This window comes from Engystomops pustulosus, chromosome 10 (assembly GCF_040894005.1).
Source record: "Engystomops pustulosus chromosome 10, aEngPut4.maternal, whole genome shotgun sequence".
NCBI lineage: Eukaryota > Metazoa > Chordata > Amphibia > Anura > Leptodactylidae > Engystomops > Engystomops pustulosus.
This window is the reverse complement of record NC_092420.1, coordinates 84,870,125-84,891,965: the sequence shown is the minus strand read 5'-3', so window position 1 is coordinate 84,891,965 and position 21,841 is coordinate 84,870,125. Positions and strand designations below refer to the sequence as shown.

The following is a 21,841-nucleotide window of genomic DNA, read 5'->3' as shown; positions in this document are numbered from 1 at the left end:
AACTATGCAAATTAGCTTAAAGGGCTCCAGGCTCCAGACATATTAATGGAGCCTGGAGCCCCTCAGGCTCATTTGTCTAATTTTAAAATAAGGTAAAAGAAAAACAGATCCTTCCAGAGGGGGCACACACCAGTATGTCAGTGTGCTTGGTTTACAATCCTTTATCCTGATGGTGGATGTCCTTCAAAGTTAATTCTAGGAGGAAGGAGGCCATGGATAACACAAATAAGGAGATCACCACAGTCACGGTGCCTGGATCTATGAGTATTGCTTTATCATGATGGTTTTTGATTTCCTTTAATGTGTCACTTTAAATCTCAGTTTAGTTTCTTCTTACGTGACAGTGTAGCATGTGAGCTCCGTTAGGCTTCAGTGCCTAGTTGTGAATACTAACTCTACAGCCCCTATGCCTCTGCTCATGCCATTATATCCACACACGACAACAGGTGTAGTGAGGAGGTGAGGGTACAATGATATTCAGGCTCTTTCCTCTTCTTTATTCGCTGCTGTGTCTGTGCCTTCGGAGAAGGAAAACCCTTGACAGGTATACAAGCTCCAAATGGCAATGGTCCTATGTGACCCTTCTCACATCTATGTGAAGTTTTGTCCCTGGTGGTGAACACAGAGCTGAAGGCGCTGGATCCAATCCTTATAAATCCACATGAGAATCTATGGAGAATCTCTGTGCTGATAACTTTGGAACCACCAGAGATATTGTAAATGTGATCAGGGCTAGAGATGTATGTGACAATTCGGATGTATTGATCTGCTAAATGACCACTTTCCCATTGGAAAAACTTACCCTTGATCCAATATGGTGGCCATGTTCCGAACTTTGCCTAAAAGACACACACCCCCCTCACCAGTTACTTGCTGGGGGTCAGATATATTGTTTATCCATTTGTTTCTAGAATAGAATAGAGCCCTGGGACTTGTGACTATGTACATCTAAAAGCAAGTATTTGTTATCAAGCCATTAGATGAGTTGATTCCTAATACAGATATTAATACAATGCAATTTATGTTAAACAGGGACCACCTGGAAGTGAAGGAGATGCTGGTCCTCAAGGAGATCCTGGCATGAAGGTGGGGCATGTTCTGTGTGACATCATATCCAGCCAGTACAGTCTCCAGAAGACCCCGGCTTTATCTAGACCAACTTGTCTGTAATGGGTTTTCAGTTCCAAAACATCCAAGTTATATTGGCTACCTACCTACACGTGTTATAAGATCATTACCTACCTACACGTGTTATAAGATCATTACCTACCTCCACGTGTTATAAGATCATTACCTACCTACACGTGTTATAAGATCATTACCTACCTCCACGTGTTATAAGATCATTACCTACCTACACGTGTTATAAGATCATTACCTACCTACACTTGTCATAAGACTCTTCTATAAGATCATAGTTTTGTTGTAACTTTGGCTAGAAGTCTCAACGATGTTTCAGAGCCAATTTCTCTGGTAATAGCCATTATATTATAACATGTAAATCTATAATATATAATATAGCTGTAGCAGTTGTGAGCAGTAGGTTTCCAGCACTGAAGTCATCTAAAGCCACTATTGGATTCCATGGGGCACATTTACTTACCCAGTCGCTCGGAGTTCCCAAAAGTGCATTGTCCGTCTATAATGCATTCTGCCGCAATTCACTAAGATTGTGCGCCCGATATCCTGCATGTGTCGCTTCCCCGCTCAGGTCCACAGGAGTTCACCTTCTACTTCCTGGTGCATGTAAGTGCATTGTCTTGCGACACAATTTGAATCTTAACTCCAGCGCTCAGTCCGAATCAGTCGGATCGTCCGACAACACGCCCCCGATTTCTGTCGCATGGAAGCCAGCACAGCTGCGCCACAATCCGATCTCGTGCGTCACAATCCCAGCGCAAACCCCTGTTAAATACCTGTCAAAGCTGCACAAATCCTGAAAACCATGAACAGTCCGACAAAAGTGCGACCCGCTTCCCCTTTTAAAGGGAACCTGTCACCAGGAGACGCATTTCTTGCACTCACCAGTCCCCACAGAGCATAGTACATACACTGCCAAAGTGTTTTTGTATTAAAAATTGTTTTTTACAGAAAAAAAGATATGTTACATTGTACCTTTCATTAGCATCTGCTGTGTGACTAGGCAGTTGCCAATTGGGAGGGGCTGGAAAGGAGCAGTTCCCCCCCACCCTTGGGAAACATGTGACCTTTTCATATATATGAATAACTCCCCACACTCGGGATTGGCTGTAGAGGAGCAGGGGGCGTCGCTAAGCCAACTGATGGGTGTTTTCATATATTTGAAAAGGTCACATGGAGAAGCTGTTTCCCAAAGGTGGGGGGGAACTGCTCCTTTCCAGCTCCTCCCAAAAGGCAACTGCCTAGTCACACAGCAGATGCTAATGAAAGGTACAATGTAACATAGCTTTTTTATGTAAAACCTATTTTTTATACAAAAACACTTTGGCAGTGTATGTACTATGCTCTGTGGGGACTGGGGTAGTGCTAAAAATGGGTCTCCTGGTGACAGGTTCCCTTTAAATAAGCCCCAATGTGTTGAATAATGGAGCATATTTCTCCATTTGACATGTGTAAAAAAACAACTTCTGTCTAAGTATTTAGTTTCTATTTAGGCAAAATATTGTAGCCCTGGGTATACAGGAGCAGAGGATCCAGCTCCGGCCAGTTGTCTTGCAGCCAGTTGTTTTACAACTAGACATAGAATTATGTTAGTATTATTAAAGATCAATTTCTTCTTGGAATATTTAATTTTCATTAGAATTATATCCTATTAAAATATTGTTCTCTTCACTGCCTGCAGGGAGACATTGGGAGTATGGGTAACACAGGGGAACCAGGAGAACAAGGCATACGGGTAAGTCCATTGTGGTCACTGTATGATGAGCCCAAAAACTGCAGTCAAAATTCCAAATTTTGACTTAGATGAGACCATGTATTAGTAAGCAGAATCTGACTTACATCACCTCCTTTCCTTTACCATCAGTTTTTGACTTTGTTTAGGCTCTGCTCATATATGTCTTAGTACCTCATGGAGTTCATGAAGTTTTTCTCTCTTTTTTTATGCATTGGATAGGGAGAACCAGGTCCTGCCGGGGAAGATGGTGTTCAAGGAAAGGACGGCCCAAAGGTAATAACCACATGGTCTCCACTACTCAGGTCATGAGTCTCTCCAATGAAAGCTCCTATACTTGGCCTCCCTAGTAACCCAGTAGCCCCTTATTTGGATATATATCTAGGGTTACCACCTTTGACCCAAACATTTCCTTTTATTGCATTGTATATTGATATAATATCTCTTCTATATTTAAGGGGGAACCTGGTGATCCTGGTCTACAAGGAGAGAATGGAGAGAAGGGTGATGAAGGAATACCAGGCATCCAAGGATCAGGCGGGGAGCCTGGCAGAAACGGTTTGCCGGTATGTTTCAATTATTTTTGTATCCAGAACCAAAACCATATTTTTATTTCCTGTATTTTATTAATTTAATTCATTTTCCGTCCAGTGGGCGGTCCTAAATCAGTAATTAGAAGCCTCAAAAGTAGATTTGAGTCACTGATTAGGGCGGCCCAATGGACTCCATGCTAAAAAAGGGTACTATTGAACTATTTTTAAAACTGTATACAACATGCTCCCCCTAGTGGTGGCTGCAGAAAGTTGAAAATTGAATGTTCTGTAGTTAAAAGACAGAATGCATATTGCTATAAACATCAGTCTCCATTCTCAGATTCACATTATCTGAGCTTACATAATTGTTTAATTTTTGTTTCTATACCAAACAGGGACCAGAGGGCAAACAAGGAGGCCCAGGTCAAAGGGGTCGTCCCGGTAAAAAGGTTAGTAACCTCCTGAGAAGCAACAAAATACGATATTACATGTTCAGATGAAACAAAAGGAATAAATATGAACCATCACTTGACACTTATAAGTGGAGATGAGAGGACCCAAACTTTGGGCAGTTCTCCTTGAGACATGTTCCTTGATGGATTGCAGAGCCTACACCCTATTAATTAGGCATGGCTGTGATTGGCCAGGCGGACACCTGGTGGACACTCCTGGTCTAGTTGCTAGGGGCGTAGAGCTGCCTGATTGGCTGCTCTGCAGACCTTCAAACAACATGTCCAGGTTATGCAAATCTGGCGAACATTCGGGTCGTCTCATCTCTACTTATAAGAAAAAATAATGACATTGTGGTAATGTTCCCTACAGGGCGAAAAAGGTCAGATGGGCCCAGCTGGAGAGACTGGAAGTATAGGCGATAGGGGAAAAACAGGAGAACCAGGACCCAAAGGATCACGTGGCACCCGAGGAACACTGGTGGGTACCTTTGAATGTGGAATCAGGCCCCACCTTAATGTAATCAGATGTAACAACATAGAACTGGAAGCAACATAGGTCCGTCTGTGTTTGTTTCCATCCCACCAAGTTTACATCAAAGGGCGGTAATTATAGGGAGAGCCAAGGAAGACATTCCTCCTCATAACTCCAGGGGGCACACGGACCAGAGTGGTCCCTACCTCACCACACAGTCACGCAGGAAGATGTCCTATTTACATCAGGCAGCATAAATAAAGACGATAATCAGATGAGCAATTATCAAGAAAACACGAGCAGGAAGCATTGCGCCATATGTAATTATTATTGCCTTGTGTTTGGACAGGGGCATTTAGGAGCCATGGGACCAGAAGGAGAGCCCGGGATCCCTGGATATGGGGTAGGAACTTGGACAATGTTTCTTTGTTTTACTATTATTAATAATAATCATTTTTAATATTATCATTTTGATTTGTTTTATAACCTAACACCAATCTTGTACAGTATAAAAAGGGTTAATCTGCTAAAGGGACATAGTTGGATTTTAAGTTCACAAGGTTTTCATTTGCTTAGTTGCTTATTGTATTACATTGTACCAGAGAATCCACCATAAAAATCCATCATGATAAACCAGGGACATTACTACAGTCCCGGTGCCTGGATCTATGAGTAATCTTCTTATATTTGTTACCCATGACCTCCTTCCTTTTGAAATCAACTTTTAAAATTATGTTAATGAGTCAGAAGGGCTCTGATGGGCTTTACCAGAGCCTCTCCATACAGTAACATCACAGGCTGTTACACTGACTCCCCAACCCCCCTACTCGCTCAGCACTTCCCCCATCCCTCTGCCGGCTTTAATTTCACACAGTGCTCCACAGTGTTCTGTGAAGCTACAGCATAGAGGGGCTCTGGTTACACCCCCAGGGTACTACTGCCTCCTTTGCATAATTTTAGAAGCTAATTCTAGATGGAAGGAGGTCGTGGATAACAAATATAATAACGGTGCCTGGATCTATGAGTAAGTGTCTTATCATGATTTTAATGGTTGATTTCCTTTAAACCTTCTTATCCCAAATGCAAAATCTATAACAGGCTCATGGGCTAAAATGTATTGTTTAAAAGACTGGTCTTATCCAATAGTAAAAAAAAAAAAAAAAAGCTTGAAGGTTCTTGGTCCTGTGCAATGTTCATATTAGTTCTGATGTAAATGCCTTCATTTGTGTATCAAGTGCGTCCATAACAGATCCCCCATTATTAGTGTTACCTGCCACACTGCCCCCCATAACAGGAATGACCTTACACAGAGCCTTCTATTCAATCTTGCCATCTACATTACCCCCATAGCAGAGTCAGCTGTTAACAGTGCCCCATAACAGAGCTGACGTACAACAGTGTTACATTAAATGGGTATTGTCACGAAGACAAGAATCTTAAATATACTAAGGATAACAAAATAACACATTCTCTAATTCACTGTTATTAACAAAAATACAGCATTTCACAGATATAAAACCTTTCTCTATCAGTCCTGGTGTTTACAATTTGGTTGCCCCTGGATCCAACCGTTAATCTTCTGACTATGGTCAATTCTTCTCATGAATAGCTTCTCATGTCTGCACACTGCAGTGCTCTCTGCATCCTGCCCCTTTCCCTGCATTACAAGACCAACTCAGAAACAGGCACTTCCTGTCGGCAACCAGTGTGCAGAGATTTACTCTACAAGCTACAGACAAGATAAGGTCTTTATCCAGGGAAGGGGGATGAAGGAATTAGCAGAGCTGACTCTGTGTGTGTTCTAGGTGAGTTGGCAGAGCTGAAAGTGTCATTGTGTTTTATATCCATCTCGTGGATCTCGTCACCTTTCATCTCTGACCTGTCTCCTCTCTCTTTCTATGTGTCAGATACTAGTATAAAGTTCCGAAGCTAAATAAAAGTGTATATAAACCTGTACCCTGATAATCTAAGCACATTGTCAGCACACAGCATCTTATAGCACAGAGGGATCATGAAGTGTCTGCTTAGAGAGTCCCTGCTTACTCACTGGAACCTTACACTGTGATAGTAGATAAAACAGGAATAAAACTGAGTAAAATTTTAAAGTAAAGGGTAAAAAACTATTTTTTTTTTGTGTAAACATCCAGGGGATTAATATTTGAGAACTTTCTTTCATGGGCAAACCCCTTTAATAAACTCATCTTCTAACATTCACCCCAATAACAGAGTCTGCCTGATATTGTGAACGATGAGGCAAGAAGTTTCTATATAAGAACCAACATTATTGCCATGAATCCTTGTCATATACCACTAAGTGCACTTCTAGAATGATAATAATGTAAAGGTTTTTGTGAAATCTTGTTCTTTCTTGATATAACAAAAATTTAATTTCCATGATATCTATTCCATCTTAATTCAGGCTTTACTACTATAATACTGTATACTGACACTATGGGGCACATTTAAGAGCAGTGCAGTCTGTACGATGTGCAGTGTCCTGTGTAGTCTGCAGGGGGCGCCAGATTCAGTATTTATGGTGCACATTCTTTATGAATCTGGTGCCCCCTGCACTGCTCTGACAGAGTGCACCACTTTTTTTTGGTGCACCTTTAACATGGGGCGTGCGACACAATTCTGTTGGACTCTTTATGATAAATGTGGTACACAGTCTGACTGATTCTCTTTATCCTCATTCATTACTTATATGTATATTAATTTTATATTATTTTTTAATTATTAAGTGGTCTATTGGCCCCCAATAAGCTGAAGGCTTTAAGTATTTCAGTTATTCAGGCCTCAAAATTTTGGGGATTAAAATTGCTTTGTGTTTGTATCTCTCATTGATAGAGAGAGTATAAAAACGTACAACTTATATATATTCTGTAACATTTTCCCATTTTTGCTTTAGGGCCATACAGGACCCTCAGGACCACCCGGACCATCCGGACCTAAAGGAGAAAAGGTAAAGGAGAGAGGTCATGAGAACATTAAGTCCTAGGCATATGGGTAAGGCCTCATGCACTTGGTGTGCTTCCTCCCAGACTGAAACTAGGCGAACTAAGTACATTGCTGGGTGGAGTTGGGAGGGGTGAGTGCCCCTCACCCCTCCCTTCTCTGTAGATAACTAGGAGGCCATGCCACAAAATGGGCAGGTATAGGACCTGCTCTGTTTTTTTGTGGCATGGCCGCCCGGCTCGGTGACAGCGTGGTGAGACTCGGTGTGCTCACCACAACGTGCCTGTGGACCATATGGGCTGCAGTTTGTGTGACCACTTCATGGCCTCCTGTCGTGTGCATGAGGCCTTAAAGAAATGATAATTCTACAATTCATGGAGGCCACACCTGCCAAACTAAAGCACTTAAAGGACATATACCACCAGGATAAAGGTTTCTAAACCAAGCACACTGACATACTGGTGTGTGCACCCCTCTGGCAAGATACACTCTTCTTTTAGTTTCTAATGCCCTGTTTTTTTAAAAATAAAATGCTTTTAAAATTATGCAAATTAGCCTCTGGAGCCCTCAGGTTCATTTGCATAATTTTTAAAAAGCCTTTTTTCTTAAAAATAAGGGCATAAGATACTTAAAGAAGAGCAGATCCTGTCAAAGGCGCACACACCAGTGTGTCAGTGTGCTTGGTTTACAATCTTTCATCCTGGGGGTAGATGTCTTAAAGGAAATCTACTATTAAAATCCATCATGATAAATCAGAGACACTTACTCATAGATCCAGGCACCGTGACTGTGGTAATCTTCTTATATTTGTTATCCATGACCTCCTACCTTCTAAAATCAACTTTTAAAATGATGCTAATGAGCCAGTAGGGCTTCCTTAGCCTCTCTGTGCTCCGGCATTATAAAATGTTGTTAGGCAGGGTCTACATCACGTTTTGTCCATATGTCTTTATTCTCCCGATGTGCACTTGCAACATATGGCAGAGACATATCCCACTGTGTGTCTCTATAGTGGGATACATTGTCCTGGACTTCCTCCTCCCCTTGAATATGTGGGGAGGAGTGAACATTGGCATCAACCAGTGATTGGCCGCTGCTAGTGTTCGAGGAGTTTCCCCAGTGATGTCAGGGTCCTCTTATGGACAATGACAGCTTTTTGCAAAGTATACAATGTATGTAAAACATGCCCCCCATCTGCCAGTATATGTCAATGCATACACTGAGCATATAAGTCGGGAGCTTTCCTGGCGTATACATAAAACAAAATGTGAACCTATCCTTACACAGTGCAGCAGCAGGTCTCACCCTCCCTCCTGCACTCCCTGTAGTCTCTGCAGAGGTGAGCACACGGTGGAAAGTGTTCCTTCATGGCCTGTGTAGCTACAACATGGAAGGACTAGGGTAGCCCCTCTGGCTCATTAGCGTAATTTTAAATGTTGATTGTAGACACAAGGAGGGATTCTGGTAACTCCCTCAGACATCCTTGTACTCATTAGCATAATTTTTAAAGTTGATTTTAGAAGGAAGGAGGCCATGGATACAAATAAGAAGATTACCTGGAGTGCCTGGATCTATGAGTAAGTGTCCCTGGTTTATCGTGCTGGATTTTTGATTGTAGATTTTTCTTTAAAATATGTTTAATGAGGTTTAGAATGGGTAACAGAGAATTGGATTAAGTGGAAGGACATGACCAGCGGTGGGAGCTGTCGCCTATCAGTGAGGGCCTGTAGCATTTTGTCCCATTAGGACCCCGATTCTGAGCCATTATGTCAATGTCTGCTACGTACATCATGGTTTTCCTTGTTTTTGCATTGCAGGGTTATCCTGGAGAAGACAATACTGTAATAGGACCACAGGGACCCCCAGGTGAACCAGTAGGTTTTTCCCTAAAGCATTTTTGTATCAGGAGCTATATCCTCTTCTGCCTATAAGAGTCAATCAACGTAACGTTATAGTCTGGCTGATTATATTCTATGATGTGTTAATTATCATCAATTAGCTGAATGAGACTAATTTGTAAAGCCAATGTATTGATGACATCATCGTCCTACAGCTCTCATTGGCCCCCAGCTCAACCCAATACTGAACCCCAGAGGTCCCTCAGAAAACAACACAATTTGGAGGCGGCTAGAGTATATTTCTTGGGGGATAATGAAATGTGGGCCCCCAGATTAATTTTCTCTGGTGGGCCTAAGTAAACCCAGTCCGACACTGTGTCATACCTATTGTTGAGGCTAATAGTAGCATAACACTACTAATACATAATAGTTATAACACAATGTACACTAATATACTATACAGACCATAATCACCAATAATGGAAGATAATTTGATCATTAGTTATCCTTATTCCAAAAAAATTCTGGAGAAACTTTCCTTAGAATTATACATTATACGGATTCTCTGTTCTATTCCTTCTAGAATTTTATGAATAGCTTTATAACTGGGTGTTACCATATAGGGACACGCCCATTCGACAAGGGGAGGAGTGTAACACCCAGCTGTCAAATTATTCAAAAAATTTTAGTACAAATAACCCAAACCCTTATGCACTGCATGGGTGTACTTAGGATAATGGACCCATTGCTACAATGATAAGTGGGTGCAGATCCCACACCAGTCCGAGCCCTTGATCTTCTGATCGGTTCATCTTGATAACAGTTGGATGTCATGATACATGTTAGATACGATACAGAGTCGGTAATAAGTTTTTTTTTTTTTTATAATTAATGGTCAGCGGTCGGTGGTATACTAAAACATACACTGTTCCCCGCAGGGTCCTCCTGGAGAACATGGGGACAGGGGCGAACCTGGAGATGAAGGCTATAAGGTAAGTAGAAGAAGTTATGAGTCCTATCTCTTATTTTTAGGGCATGGTTGCTCAGTATTTTAATTTCTGGGAAATTGCAACACTTACAGATTGTAATGAAATAGATATTAAGAATAATTTCTGATTACTTTATAGGGCTTAGTTGGAGTTGTTGGACCAAGAGGAGCCATCGGACAACAAGGACTACCAGTAAGTTCCCATTTATTTTCAGTATATTATGACCACTGGTCATTAAAGGGGAGGTCTCATGCCTTTTAATGCTAACCCTGTAATGGATGAGTTCTCCTTATGGAGAAGTTTCCAATTAAGGCGTGTGGAGACTTAAAGCCATAGAGATTTCTTGTAGGCCATGCTAGGTGTTATGGGGGCTGCCTTTCAAGGTAGCAAAAGGAGGCATTGTTTTCCATTTAACACCATGAAAAATGTATTTCCATGTAATGGATGGACAGGCTAGGCCCAGGAAAGTGGAGCTGCCCTATAAATGGGAAGTCCTAAGTGGGGGAACCTTTCAATGATGCCCATAAGCTTGTATACAAATAGTGATAAGACTAGAGGTGGTTTCAGGACTAGTGGTGAGCGGATCAATCAGTATTTGGTTCCAGTGAACCCGGACCTGAATCCGAACACCTGCGTTCTGTGTTTGCACCGATCATGGGTCTTAAAGGAAATCTACCGCCAGGATGAAGGATTGTAAACCAAGCACACTGACATACTGGTGTGTGCTCCCTCTGGCAGGATCTGCTCTTATTTTAGCTTCTTATGCCATTGTTTTTACAAAAATAGGCTTTAGAAATTATGCAAATGAGCCTGTGCGCCTCAAAGCTCAATTGACAGCTAAGGAGCCCGGAGCCCTTTTAGGGCTCATTTGCATAATCTTTACAGCCTATTTTTGTAACAACAAGTGCACAAGGAGCTAAAAGAAGAGCGGATCCTGCCAGAGGGGGAACACACCAGTATGTACTATTGACTGGTTTAAAATCCTCGATCCTGGTGGTAGATTTCCTCTACCCTTTAAATGGGTCCACTCACTCTCCACGATCGGTGACAGTATTGTGGAGCTGCCAAAATGGCATTGTGCACGCCCCACCGGCAATCACATACCACAGGTGGCTTTGCTTGCAACATGTAAAGGATAGCATTGAGCACTGGTCTGGGTTTGTGTTCTGCGGGACCTGAACCTATGGTGTCCCGGTTGGTACCAAACATTGCAATGTGGGTTCGCTCATCAATGTTCAGGACTTTATTCATGTGACTGTGGCTAGATTCAAGGCAGGGATATAGAAGTCAGAGGCTACTGTGGTAAGTACTTTATACGACAATAAGATTTTCAGATATTGCTGTATTCTGTCCCTCTGCTTGTTTATACTCACTATTGTCTATATTATTTAACATATGGATTATTATTCTAGGGGGAACCAGGTGATAGAGGCGATCAAGGGCAAAAAGGAGACCGAGGACCAGTGGTAAGAATTTATATTAACAATTTGTGATTCATTTCATTTGAAAAAGAGCAAATATTGTACCGTGTATAAAAAAACCTGACCGTAAACCTTAGGCCTGGGTCTATTAAAGGGATGGTCTTACCATAACTTTGTCTATCCAGTTGTCTTACAATGTGCTTATAGCTACCATTCTGCCTTAAACGAAATCACACTTACATTCCCATTCCTCATTTTGCTTCTAATAGCTTTTGAGAAAACCACCTTTCAAAATTATGCAAATTAGCACCAGTGGTTCCAGGCTACATGCCAGAAACCCTTTCTTGCTCTGTCATATGCTAATTATTTATACCTATATTCAGCTCTCTAGCTGGGTAGGGAAGAGGCCGGTAGAAACGTTCAATGGAGGCGAGAATAATTATCACACAACGAAACAGAGAGCCCCTGAGGCTCATTTGCTTAATTTTAAAATGTTTAATGTTTTCTCAAAAACAAAGTCATTAGAAGCGAAAAAGATAACAGATCCTGCTTCAGGAGGCGCAGGCCAGTGTGTGGAAGCTCTGCATCCATGTAGAAGAAGTCCTTTAAATGACCAGGGTCCACATGGCGAGATGTGGTTTTGATGATGTCATGATGATAATCCCCCCATCTAAACCAATATCCCCTAAATCTGATGCCCTTGTACTGTATGTAATAATCGCTTAAACATTTATATTTCAGGGCGCAAAGGGAAAGAAAGGAATAAGAGGAGCAACCGGCAAAGCGGGAATTCCTGTGAGTTGTATGGATATCGTATATGACAGATTATGTCTCCTATAAATCGTATTGAAATTATAAGATCAGCGTCTTTTCCCCCGGTGATCCCTCACTGCAGTCTCAGATTATTGGGAGCAGATGTTACTTGTTTTATCTCTAATCAGCGACGAGAAGCTGGAAATATTTTACCAGTGAGAGGAGACGGTAACTACACGATGGATTATTGCGCTGATCCTATAGAAGTAATGACACAGATCTGAGATAGGGCTACTGTAATGTCTGTAAGATTCATAGATACATAGATACAGCAAGGCCTGGTAATGGAATGTATATGTACAAACATGTTAGAGAATTGGAGAACTGGAAATATTCTGGTAACGGAAATCAACTGTCAAAACCCATCATGATAAAACACTTACTGATAGATCCAGGCTCCGTGACTCTGGTAATCTTGTTATATTTGTTATCCGTGGCCTCATTCTTTCTAAAATCAATGTTTACAATTATGCTAATGAGCCAGAAGGGCTCTATCTGAGCGCCACAATGCTCAGTCTTCAAAGGCTGTTACACTGTCTAACAATCCAACCTGTTCTGTCAGCACTTCCACCTATCACTGTGTGCTGCTGCTATAAACATACAGCAGGAAGAGAGATAGGGGAAGTGCTGAGGAAGCTGAGGGCAAGTGAAACAGTGTAACAGTCTGTGAAGACAGAGCATGGTGGGGCTCAGGTAGAGCCCTACTGGCTCATTAGCATAATTTTTAAAGTTGGTATTAGAATGAAGTGAAGTCCGCTCGGTGAAGAAGATGCAGCAATCTGTGACCTGTCATGACCTGTGACTGCACACTAATACATCAGTGGACCCTGCACAGTTGCAAACAAACCATAAGTCAAGGGGACTGACAAACCTCTCTACAATACTTTGATTTATTTTTAGTTATTTCAGTTCAAGCATTATAAACCCTTCAACCTTATTAGCCTTATAATGTCAGAAGTAGCAGTAGGTCAGTATATAATAGAGTAACTTTGGTTATGCTATGGAGAAACATGCAGCTGCAAAAGGTTACATTGTTCTCCTATTACTCCATTCTTCATATATCCAGCGAAGAAATCACTGGATATAATTGGAGTGAAATCGCTTGTCACTATGACCAGCTGGTATCTAATCTGTCTTAAAGAGCCCTCTACTATACATAAAGCTGCGCCTTCTAAGCTGGCATCCACCTTATGTACAGCTGAACCGCTGTATCCAAGATGCCTTGTTAGAAAACTATTTTGTTGATATGATTTTCCACAAAATACATAGATTTTGGGAGGTGAGGGAGGAAAACATACGTGTGGGCTCATGCGCAGACAATGCAGTCAATCATTGAGTAGGTCCGCCCACTTGACTGATACACAAAACACATACAATTAAAGTTTTTTTCAGTCTAAAGCATGTGTGGATAATCTGTGTTTTCTACCAAGGGAAAACAAGGGCCACCAGGATTAAGAGGTGCGGATGGGTACCCTGGGTCTGATTCTGTCAATGGATTTCCTGGAAAACCTGGATTCCCTGGAAAACCGGGGCTTCCTGTAAGTATCATGCACATTATTAGTGTTGTATACAGAACATATATAAATGTAGATTTTGTCATTTTAAGCAACACACGGCTCTACCTGTTATAAATCACGTTGCCTGTAGATAGGACACTATGTACAATCTGATCATCTTCTCCTGCTCTATGACCTACTGTCTGTAGATAAGATACAGTGTACAATCTGTGCAGCTCAAGTAACTCGATAACATGCTGCCTGCCTTTAGGACACTATGTACAATCTGCTCAGCTCCTCCTGCTCTATAACATGCTGCCTGCCTTTAGGACACTATGTACAATCTGCTCAGCTCCTCCTGCTCTATAACATGCTGCCTGCAGATAGGACACTACGTACAATCTGCTCAGCTCCTCTTGCTCTATAACATGTTGCCTGCAGATAGGACACTATGTACAATCTGCTCAGTTCCTCCTGCCATATAACAACCTACCTTTATATAAGACACTGTGTACAATCTGTCCAACTCCTCCTGCTCTATAGCATCCTGCCTGCAGATAGGACACTATGTACAATCTGCTCAGCCCCACCTGCTTTATAACATGCTGCCTGTAGATAGGACAGTATGTACAGTCTGTCCAACTCCTCCTGCTCTATAACATGCTGTCTGCAGATAGGACACTATGTACAAGCTGCTCAGTTCCGCCTGCTCTATAACATGCTGCCTGCAGATAGGACCCTATGTACAATCTGCTCAGCTCCTTCTGCTCTATAACATGCTGCCTGCAGATAGGACACTATGTACAAGCTGCTCAGTTCCGCCTGCTCTATATCATGTTGCCTGCACATAGGACACTATGTACAATGTTCTCAGCTCCTCCTGCTCTATAACATGCTGCCTGCAGTTTAGGACACTATGTACAATGTTCTCACCTTTTCCTGCTCTATAACATGGAATTTGATGGCGTTATATAAATAAAGATTATTATTATTCATACAGACCCCCAGGGGCTTGTTACTATATGCTTAGTCTTTCTTTATACTGCATGGAAGATGTAGGCACAAATTACACAAAAAGTTTCAATATCAAACTTTTTTTGTTGTTTGCAAGTAAATACAGACTTTCACATATTGTTTGCTTTTAATAATAAACAACCCACATACAGTATCACTTCTTTCATCTCATCCATAAATAACATCCAGGCGGTTTGATGTTTCCATGAAAGATAAAAGTGATGGGAAAAAAAATCCTTCTAACTTCCTGTCTTCCTGTTTTGTTGTTTGTTTTCTTGGGCTAAACTTATCAAATGAAATGTTTTCCAACTGCAAACAAACAAAGTCAAAGAAAAAACCTGAGTTTTATTAGAATTGGCTGCAGAACATCTGCACAAAATATGGAGCCGTCCTCTTTGATTTTATGTGCAAGATTAGAAGAGAAGAGATCCTTTTTTTTTTGCATAAACAGCGCCCCTTAATTTTTAGAGTCTGTGTTTGGTATTGACATTCAGCTGCATAGTAAAGGGGGTCTGGGGTTGCAATACCAGACACAGCCTTATGATCAGGAGTGGCGCTGTATTACTGAATAATGATCTATCTACTATAGGGTGAACGTGGCAGCCCCGGACTCTCTGGATTGGCCGGTTTACCTGGCCGACAAGGGCCAAAGGGTTCTCCTGGCCCTGAAGGAAGTGAAGGAGCCCCAGGACCCAAGGTATCACGTTACTTTTATTTGTATATTGTCTATGTATTGTTGTATGGGAACGATGATATAGGCCACATATTTCAAGTTAATGACGTTGATTTTTACATTTTTGAGGGGGAGACGGGACTACCTGGTTACCCTGGAAAAGCAGGATCAAGGGGTTTACCTGGAGCTCAAGGAGATCAAGGACCAAAGGGGGAAAGTGGCTTAAAGGGACAAGCGGTAAGGACCGGCCATTTCTCTTGTACTACAAATTCAAGATATAATGAATATGGAATAAAGAACTATTATGTATTAACAGGGAGAAGATGGTGATCAAGGTCTCATGGGTTTCCAAGGGTTTCCTGGTCCAAAGGTACAAAATGACATATTCTCGTTGTGTTCTAGACTCAAATACCCATGTACGGAGAGCAGGAGTAGTAGTAGTTATATTGTTATAAAGCCTGTTGTGAGTAAAGTTGTACATATTCTAAGTTAAACTCAATTTTTCTAGGGTCCTTCTGGGGATATTGGTCCTGTGGGTATCATCGGTCCTAAAGGTCCTACTGGCCAAGTTGTAAGTATCCTTCTCAGCTTTGAGGGTAATATGGGCCATGCTAATGAGACAAGTAGGGAGGAGGCATAGAGTGCTGGCCCAGATGGGAATTCTGGGCCATTTGTATAACAGAAAGTGAATGTGATGCTACATCATAATGGTAATGGCCACTCACTGCCTTCAGAGACCGCAGAGAAACGTGCACACATCTAAGCACAATGGAAAGACCCCATTGTGACCAGTTAATGGCCGGGGGTGTTTAATGTGAGACATGTTGCTCCAACTTGGAATAACCTCTTTAATATTTTTGTAAAGGGAAACAGTGGTCCGGTTGGCCCTGCTGGAATCACAGGACCCACAGGAAGCCTGGTGAGTAGCCAGAAATAGATTTCATGATCTGTATTTTTATGGGACCAATAATATCCAATAATATCCAATAATATCCAATAATATCCAATAATATCCAATAATAATTTAAAAGAAAACAACCATCAAAATCTACTATCAAAATCCATCATGATAAACCAGGGACATTACTCGTAGATCCAGGCACCGGGACTGTGGTAATCGTCTTATATTTGCTATCCATGTCCACCTTCCTTCTAAATTCAAGTTTTGAAATTATGCTAATGATTCTACAGCACGGAGGGACTCTGGTATCCTTCAGGATCATTAGCATTATTTTTAAAGCTGTTTTTAGAAGGACGGAGGCCATGGATAACAAATATAAGAAGATTCCCACAGTCACGGTGTCTGGATCTAGGAGTTAGTGTCCCTGGTTTATCATGATGGATTCTGATGGTAGATTTCCTTTAAAAAAAATTAAATTGTAACAGATAACCCCATTCAAACTAGCATGAAAAAAGGGAAAATTAGTTCTTCTAGGTTATTAATCTGTGATATTCATGGCATCCACATTTAAAGGGGTTTTCCCACAAAGACAAGTTAGGCCCTATCCTATCTCCGTCAGCTCCATACAGATTAATTGAGCAGAACGGTCATGTGCAGCCGTCTGCTCCATTAGTCTGAGGAGCGGCAAGAGGTCGGTTGGATCCCTCATTTTCGCGATCTTTGGGGATCTCAGGACTGAGACCCCACTGATCAGCAAGTTAGGCCCTATCCCGTGGATAGGGCCTAACTAGTCTTCGTGGGAAAATCTCTTTAAAGGGTTTTCTAGTGAAAGGTACATAACAATGAATATTTGGTCAGCTCCTCTACTGCGATTTAGCAGTGTCAGAGAGCAGAACTGTTCTAGTTGCCCATGGCAACCAATCAGAGCTCAGTTTTCTTTTTCCCACAGCTGTTTATAAAATTAAAGCTGAGCTCTGTTTGGTTTCCATGGGCAACTAGAACAATTTTACCTCAGAAACTTCTGATAAATCCCCCCCATTTACTTCATCTCTTCATTTTGGCTTCTAAATGGGTCCCAAGTATAAGGACCCGCTTTGAAAAAATCAACATAACCTAGGAGGACATTTGGACAGATGTTTATCCATCTAGGACATTATGGGGAGCTTTATCATCAAGTTTCTGAGGTAAAACTGTTCTAGTTGCCCATGGAAACCAATCAGAACTTAGCTTTCATTTTATAAACAGCTGTGGGAAAAAGAAAGCTGAGCTCTGATTGGATGCCATGGGCAATGAGAACAGTTCTGCTCTAAGAGACTTATGATAAATCTCCCCCTATTAGTATATCTAAAGCATAGTGGATAGATGCAGGTCCCACCTCTGTCACCCCAATCCCAGTTGGCATCTACTTCTACAGGAATCATAGAAACAGCCAATCATGTTTCGTAGATAAACAAATACTAAAATGAATGTAGAGATAAACAGACACATGCGGTTACCACTCCATGTATTCTGCTCTGGGATGGGGCCCATCTCATCAGGACTGTGCCTATGAGGGTTGATGAATGGCGGCAGCCCCATTAATAAGTTCCTTATCATCTATCACATGTTTTTTTTAAGGTTTTATTTTTCTCTTCCTTTTTTGCAGAAAATTTCCTTTCGGCCTTGAGGGTCAATAGTGTAAAACTTTATACCTACTACTGTACTTTATACCTACTTTATATCTACACATCACAGAATGTCCAAATCCAAACCTTTACTATCACAAATAGTGTAAATGATGAGGGGTGTATACACTGCACAGCACATGTAATGCCAAATAGTTCCTAGATATATAAGAGCGAATATTTCAGATACTACAGATAGTGAAGGGGAGAAGGTCAGCCATCATACACCTCACATATCTTACTATATGGTGCTGTATCATTCATCTAATCTTCATATAATAAAATATAAGAGAGTATAATAAAGCTCATGGTTGGTTGTATTTAACATTTTACCCTGGTTATTTGGAAATGGAGGTTAATATGTGTGTTCGTAGGGCTTGGGACATGTATTTCGAGAATAGGGGGGGGGGGGTTATCCTCGTATTTTACGTTTGTTCAATTGTACTTGTGTAAAGATTTTGTTTACATTATATTCTAGGGAAATCGGGGTGAAAAAGGAACAAAAGGCGAAATGGTAAATAAATCTGGTGCTGAACTATGAATATTTTATAGATATTATTTCTTTCCCAGTGATCATAAAGCGGAGTGGGGGGGCTATACCTTAGAACATTAGGGGTCAGACTTTTAAGTTACCTTTTAAGTTACCTTTAAGTCGTCTGTGTTAAGTCCTGACCTCCTTTCCAGCGGCCTCAATGACCAATGGATCTGGTGATCTCAAACGACTTAAAGGAAATCTACCATCAAAATCCATCATGACAAACCAGGGACATTACTTATAGATCCAGGCACCGGGACTGTGGTAATCTTCTTATATGTGTTATCCATGGCCTCCTGCCTTCTAAAATCAACTTTTACAATTATGCTAATTCCTGAAGGACTCCTGGGGGTGTTACCAGAGGCCCCTCGTGCTGTAACTTTAAAAGTCTCCTCCTCCCTCCTGCTCCCTCAGCTCTTCCCCCTCCCTCTGCCTGATGTAATCTCATTGCAGGAGAGAAAATGTCAGCACACATTGGGAAGGGGGAAGTGCTCCTGCACAGTGTAACAGCCTATGAAACTACAGCACAGAGGGACTCTTGTAACTCTCCCAGACTCCCTCAGGCTCATTAGCATAATTATAAAAGTTGATTTTGGAAGGCAGGGGGACATGGATAACAAATAAAAGAAGATGACCACAGTCATTGTGGCTGGATCTATCAGTAAGTGACAAATAGGACTGGGATTGTCCAGTCTTTGGGATCCCATATCCAAGCAGAAAAATATGCAGGACATACTGGTCCACAAACACCTCTCATTACCTTTATGGACATCTCATAGAGGTCCATAAAGTGTTTGAGATAACACTCAAAGGCAGCCCCCAAATTAGAGTTGTTGGGGGCTGCACATAATGTAAGGAGATTTATCTCAGCGAGGCTGTGTAGGAGCTGTGCAGCAGACATCATACACCATAACTTATCCCTATCATCAAGGCAGAACATCTCTGTCATCACTAATTTTATAAATTACATATTACATTTCTCTCCATTTTTTTATCTTTTATTAATTCTAAACTAATTCTCTTTTACTTTCCAGGGACCTCAAGGACCTCCAGGAAACCCAGGTCCTCCTGTAAGTATAATATATGGGAGAATGTACTAGGACTTCCCATAGAGCCACAATGTGATCTCCATATAAGGTGCATAAAGCCTTGGACCAAAATTTCCCCAAAAAATTTGTTACCAAAATGATATATTCACAATCCCATTTCCCTTCTCTAATCTCCATGAGTATACAGGCGGTCCCCTACTTAAGGACACTCGACTTACAGACAACCCATAGTTACAGACAGATCCCTCTGACCTCTGGTGAAGTCTCTGGATGTTACTATAGTCCCAGACTGCAATGATCAGTGTAACGTGTCTGTAATGAAGCTTTATTGATAATCCTTGGTCCCATTACAGCAAAAAATGTTTAAACTCTAATTGTCACTGGGGCCAAAAATTTTTTTGTCTGGATCTACAATTATAAAAAATACAGTTTCGCCTTACATACAAATTCAACTTGAGAACAAACCTCCGCACCCTATCTTGTACCTAACCCGGGGACTGCCTGTAACAGAAGATAGATGATCTGCCTGTACCACTTTCATTGGGTGCATGTTCTCTTGCGGTTTATTTGGGGAAATGGAAATTGATACATGAGCCCCGATATTTTTTTGTCTGCAGTAAAATTATAATTCCAGAACTGTTAAAAAATGTCAGAATATTTGTGAACTCAGCATATGAAATATTTCTTTTAGGGTCCGAGGGGTGCGCCAGGACCAACGGTAAGTGTGAAAGATGTATAGAACTTTATATACATTATTATAGACCTAGATATAGGATTTTATATTGATGTTTTGTTTATAAGGACGGAGCCTCTGCCTCCAGCTCCATTTGTAGTATATTAGGTAATCAGTGGGGGACCCAGATGTATCCAGATTACCTATAAAGATAGACCTGGGCCCAAAATCCAACTCCAAGGTTATTTTCTCCTATTACATAGCATCAAACAAAGATCTCAGATGTGTGACGGGAGTTTACTGGTCCCTCCTCCCAGAGCTTAATTGCAGTGGATTTGCTGTACAGAATTGCGAAAATCAATTGACACGAGCTACAGATCTTATATCTCCATAAGAGAAGAGAAATCCGTTCTAGAATCCATAGGAAAATCAGTAGGAAATTCACAGCAGATTTTTTTCCCCGGGATTTGACATGTACTTTTACCTTTAAAGGGGTTGACCGAATTTAGGTAAAGGACCCCAGTAGTCTATTGGCCTAGACTGATGTACAAAAATCAAATGAGTTGGTAAATTTCTATAATTCAGGCAATGAAAGGCCATACAATGTAGGTTCCCGCCATCACCTGTTCACCGTGGTCGGTCAGGTCTTTGCCCTCCATAAATGAATTTTGTGTAATGAACTTTTTTTCTATTCCTTACATAGAAAAGGATGGACATGAACTCGGCTATCCAGGCCCTGATGGAGTCCCACGCAGCCCTGCAGATGGAGGTAGGAAGCAGCAACCAAACTGTATTCACACTTATAACACACAATGGAGGACGGGGTCAAAAATCATTTGAAGCATGGGGTCAACACCGAGGCCCGTGATAGGCTAAACACTAATGTATTGTAATGTGATATTTTGACATCGGTATTATAAAGTTTTTCTATGTATCAAATTTTAATGTATTTTTTCTGTTCTTTTTTTTTCCCCTTCTTTTCCCTTAACAATCTGGATGAACATTTTGCATTAATTTTTCTTTGTCTAATTGTATGTAATATTTGCATTTTGCTGCTTCACGTTGTTTACTTCAATACTAACATATGTTCACCTATGGCTACATTGTAACTGACATCTGCTGTCCTCTCGCTACATTGTTGCTACTCTCTGACCACCATGTAACATTACTGATACGCAGAGCTATCAAAATACTGAAGTCACCCTACTAGATTTCAGCACGGAGATCTTTAAGACGCTCCATTACCTTACGGATTTGATGCACAGTATGAAGAATCCTCCTGGGACCCGGGACAATCCGGCTCGTATCTGTCGGGATCTACTCAACTGTGAACGCAAAGTGTCAGATGGTAGGTGTATAGGACTTCATTCTCAATCAGATGTTAATGTCTTGGGGCAATAAGGTTGGAAATGCAAATAAACTATTCTCAAATTAAAATTCAGAAAATCTGTTTTTATTTATCTTATTAGTGAAATCTACCATTAAAATCCA

The 21,841-nt window shown here is 41.2% G+C and overlaps 1 protein-coding gene across 1 annotated transcript in view; it reads left to right on the top strand.

Annotated features, from left to right (window-relative positions):
• Positions 1 to 21,841, top strand: part of COL24A1 (collagen type XXIV alpha 1 chain) — a 166,671-nt gene that overhangs the window by 138,938 nt on the left and 5,892 nt on the right. The window contains exons 34-57 of the mRNA XM_072126722.1: positions 1,033 to 1,086; positions 2,822 to 2,875; positions 3,095 to 3,148; positions 3,331 to 3,438; positions 3,801 to 3,854; positions 4,228 to 4,335; positions 4,679 to 4,732; positions 7,238 to 7,291; positions 9,102 to 9,158; positions 10,061 to 10,114; positions 10,250 to 10,303; positions 11,524 to 11,577; positions 12,274 to 12,327; positions 13,776 to 13,883; positions 15,445 to 15,552; positions 15,658 to 15,765; positions 15,845 to 15,898; positions 16,037 to 16,099; positions 16,394 to 16,447; positions 18,572 to 18,607; positions 19,663 to 19,698; positions 20,369 to 20,395; positions 21,054 to 21,119; positions 21,530 to 21,698. Coding sequence (XP_071982823.1) covers positions 1,033 to 1,086; positions 2,822 to 2,875; positions 3,095 to 3,148; positions 3,331 to 3,438; positions 3,801 to 3,854; positions 4,228 to 4,335; positions 4,679 to 4,732; positions 7,238 to 7,291; positions 9,102 to 9,158; positions 10,061 to 10,114; positions 10,250 to 10,303; positions 11,524 to 11,577; positions 12,274 to 12,327; positions 13,776 to 13,883; positions 15,445 to 15,552; positions 15,658 to 15,765; positions 15,845 to 15,898; positions 16,037 to 16,099; positions 16,394 to 16,447; positions 18,572 to 18,607; positions 19,663 to 19,698; positions 20,369 to 20,395; positions 21,054 to 21,119; positions 21,530 to 21,698 — 1,642 coding nt within the window. The remainder of the gene's footprint in view (positions 1 to 1,032; positions 1,087 to 2,821; positions 2,876 to 3,094; positions 3,149 to 3,330; positions 3,439 to 3,800; positions 3,855 to 4,227; positions 4,336 to 4,678; positions 4,733 to 7,237; positions 7,292 to 9,101; positions 9,159 to 10,060; positions 10,115 to 10,249; positions 10,304 to 11,523; positions 11,578 to 12,273; positions 12,328 to 13,775; positions 13,884 to 15,444; positions 15,553 to 15,657; positions 15,766 to 15,844; positions 15,899 to 16,036; positions 16,100 to 16,393; positions 16,448 to 18,571; positions 18,608 to 19,662; positions 19,699 to 20,368; positions 20,396 to 21,053; positions 21,120 to 21,529; positions 21,699 to 21,841) is intronic.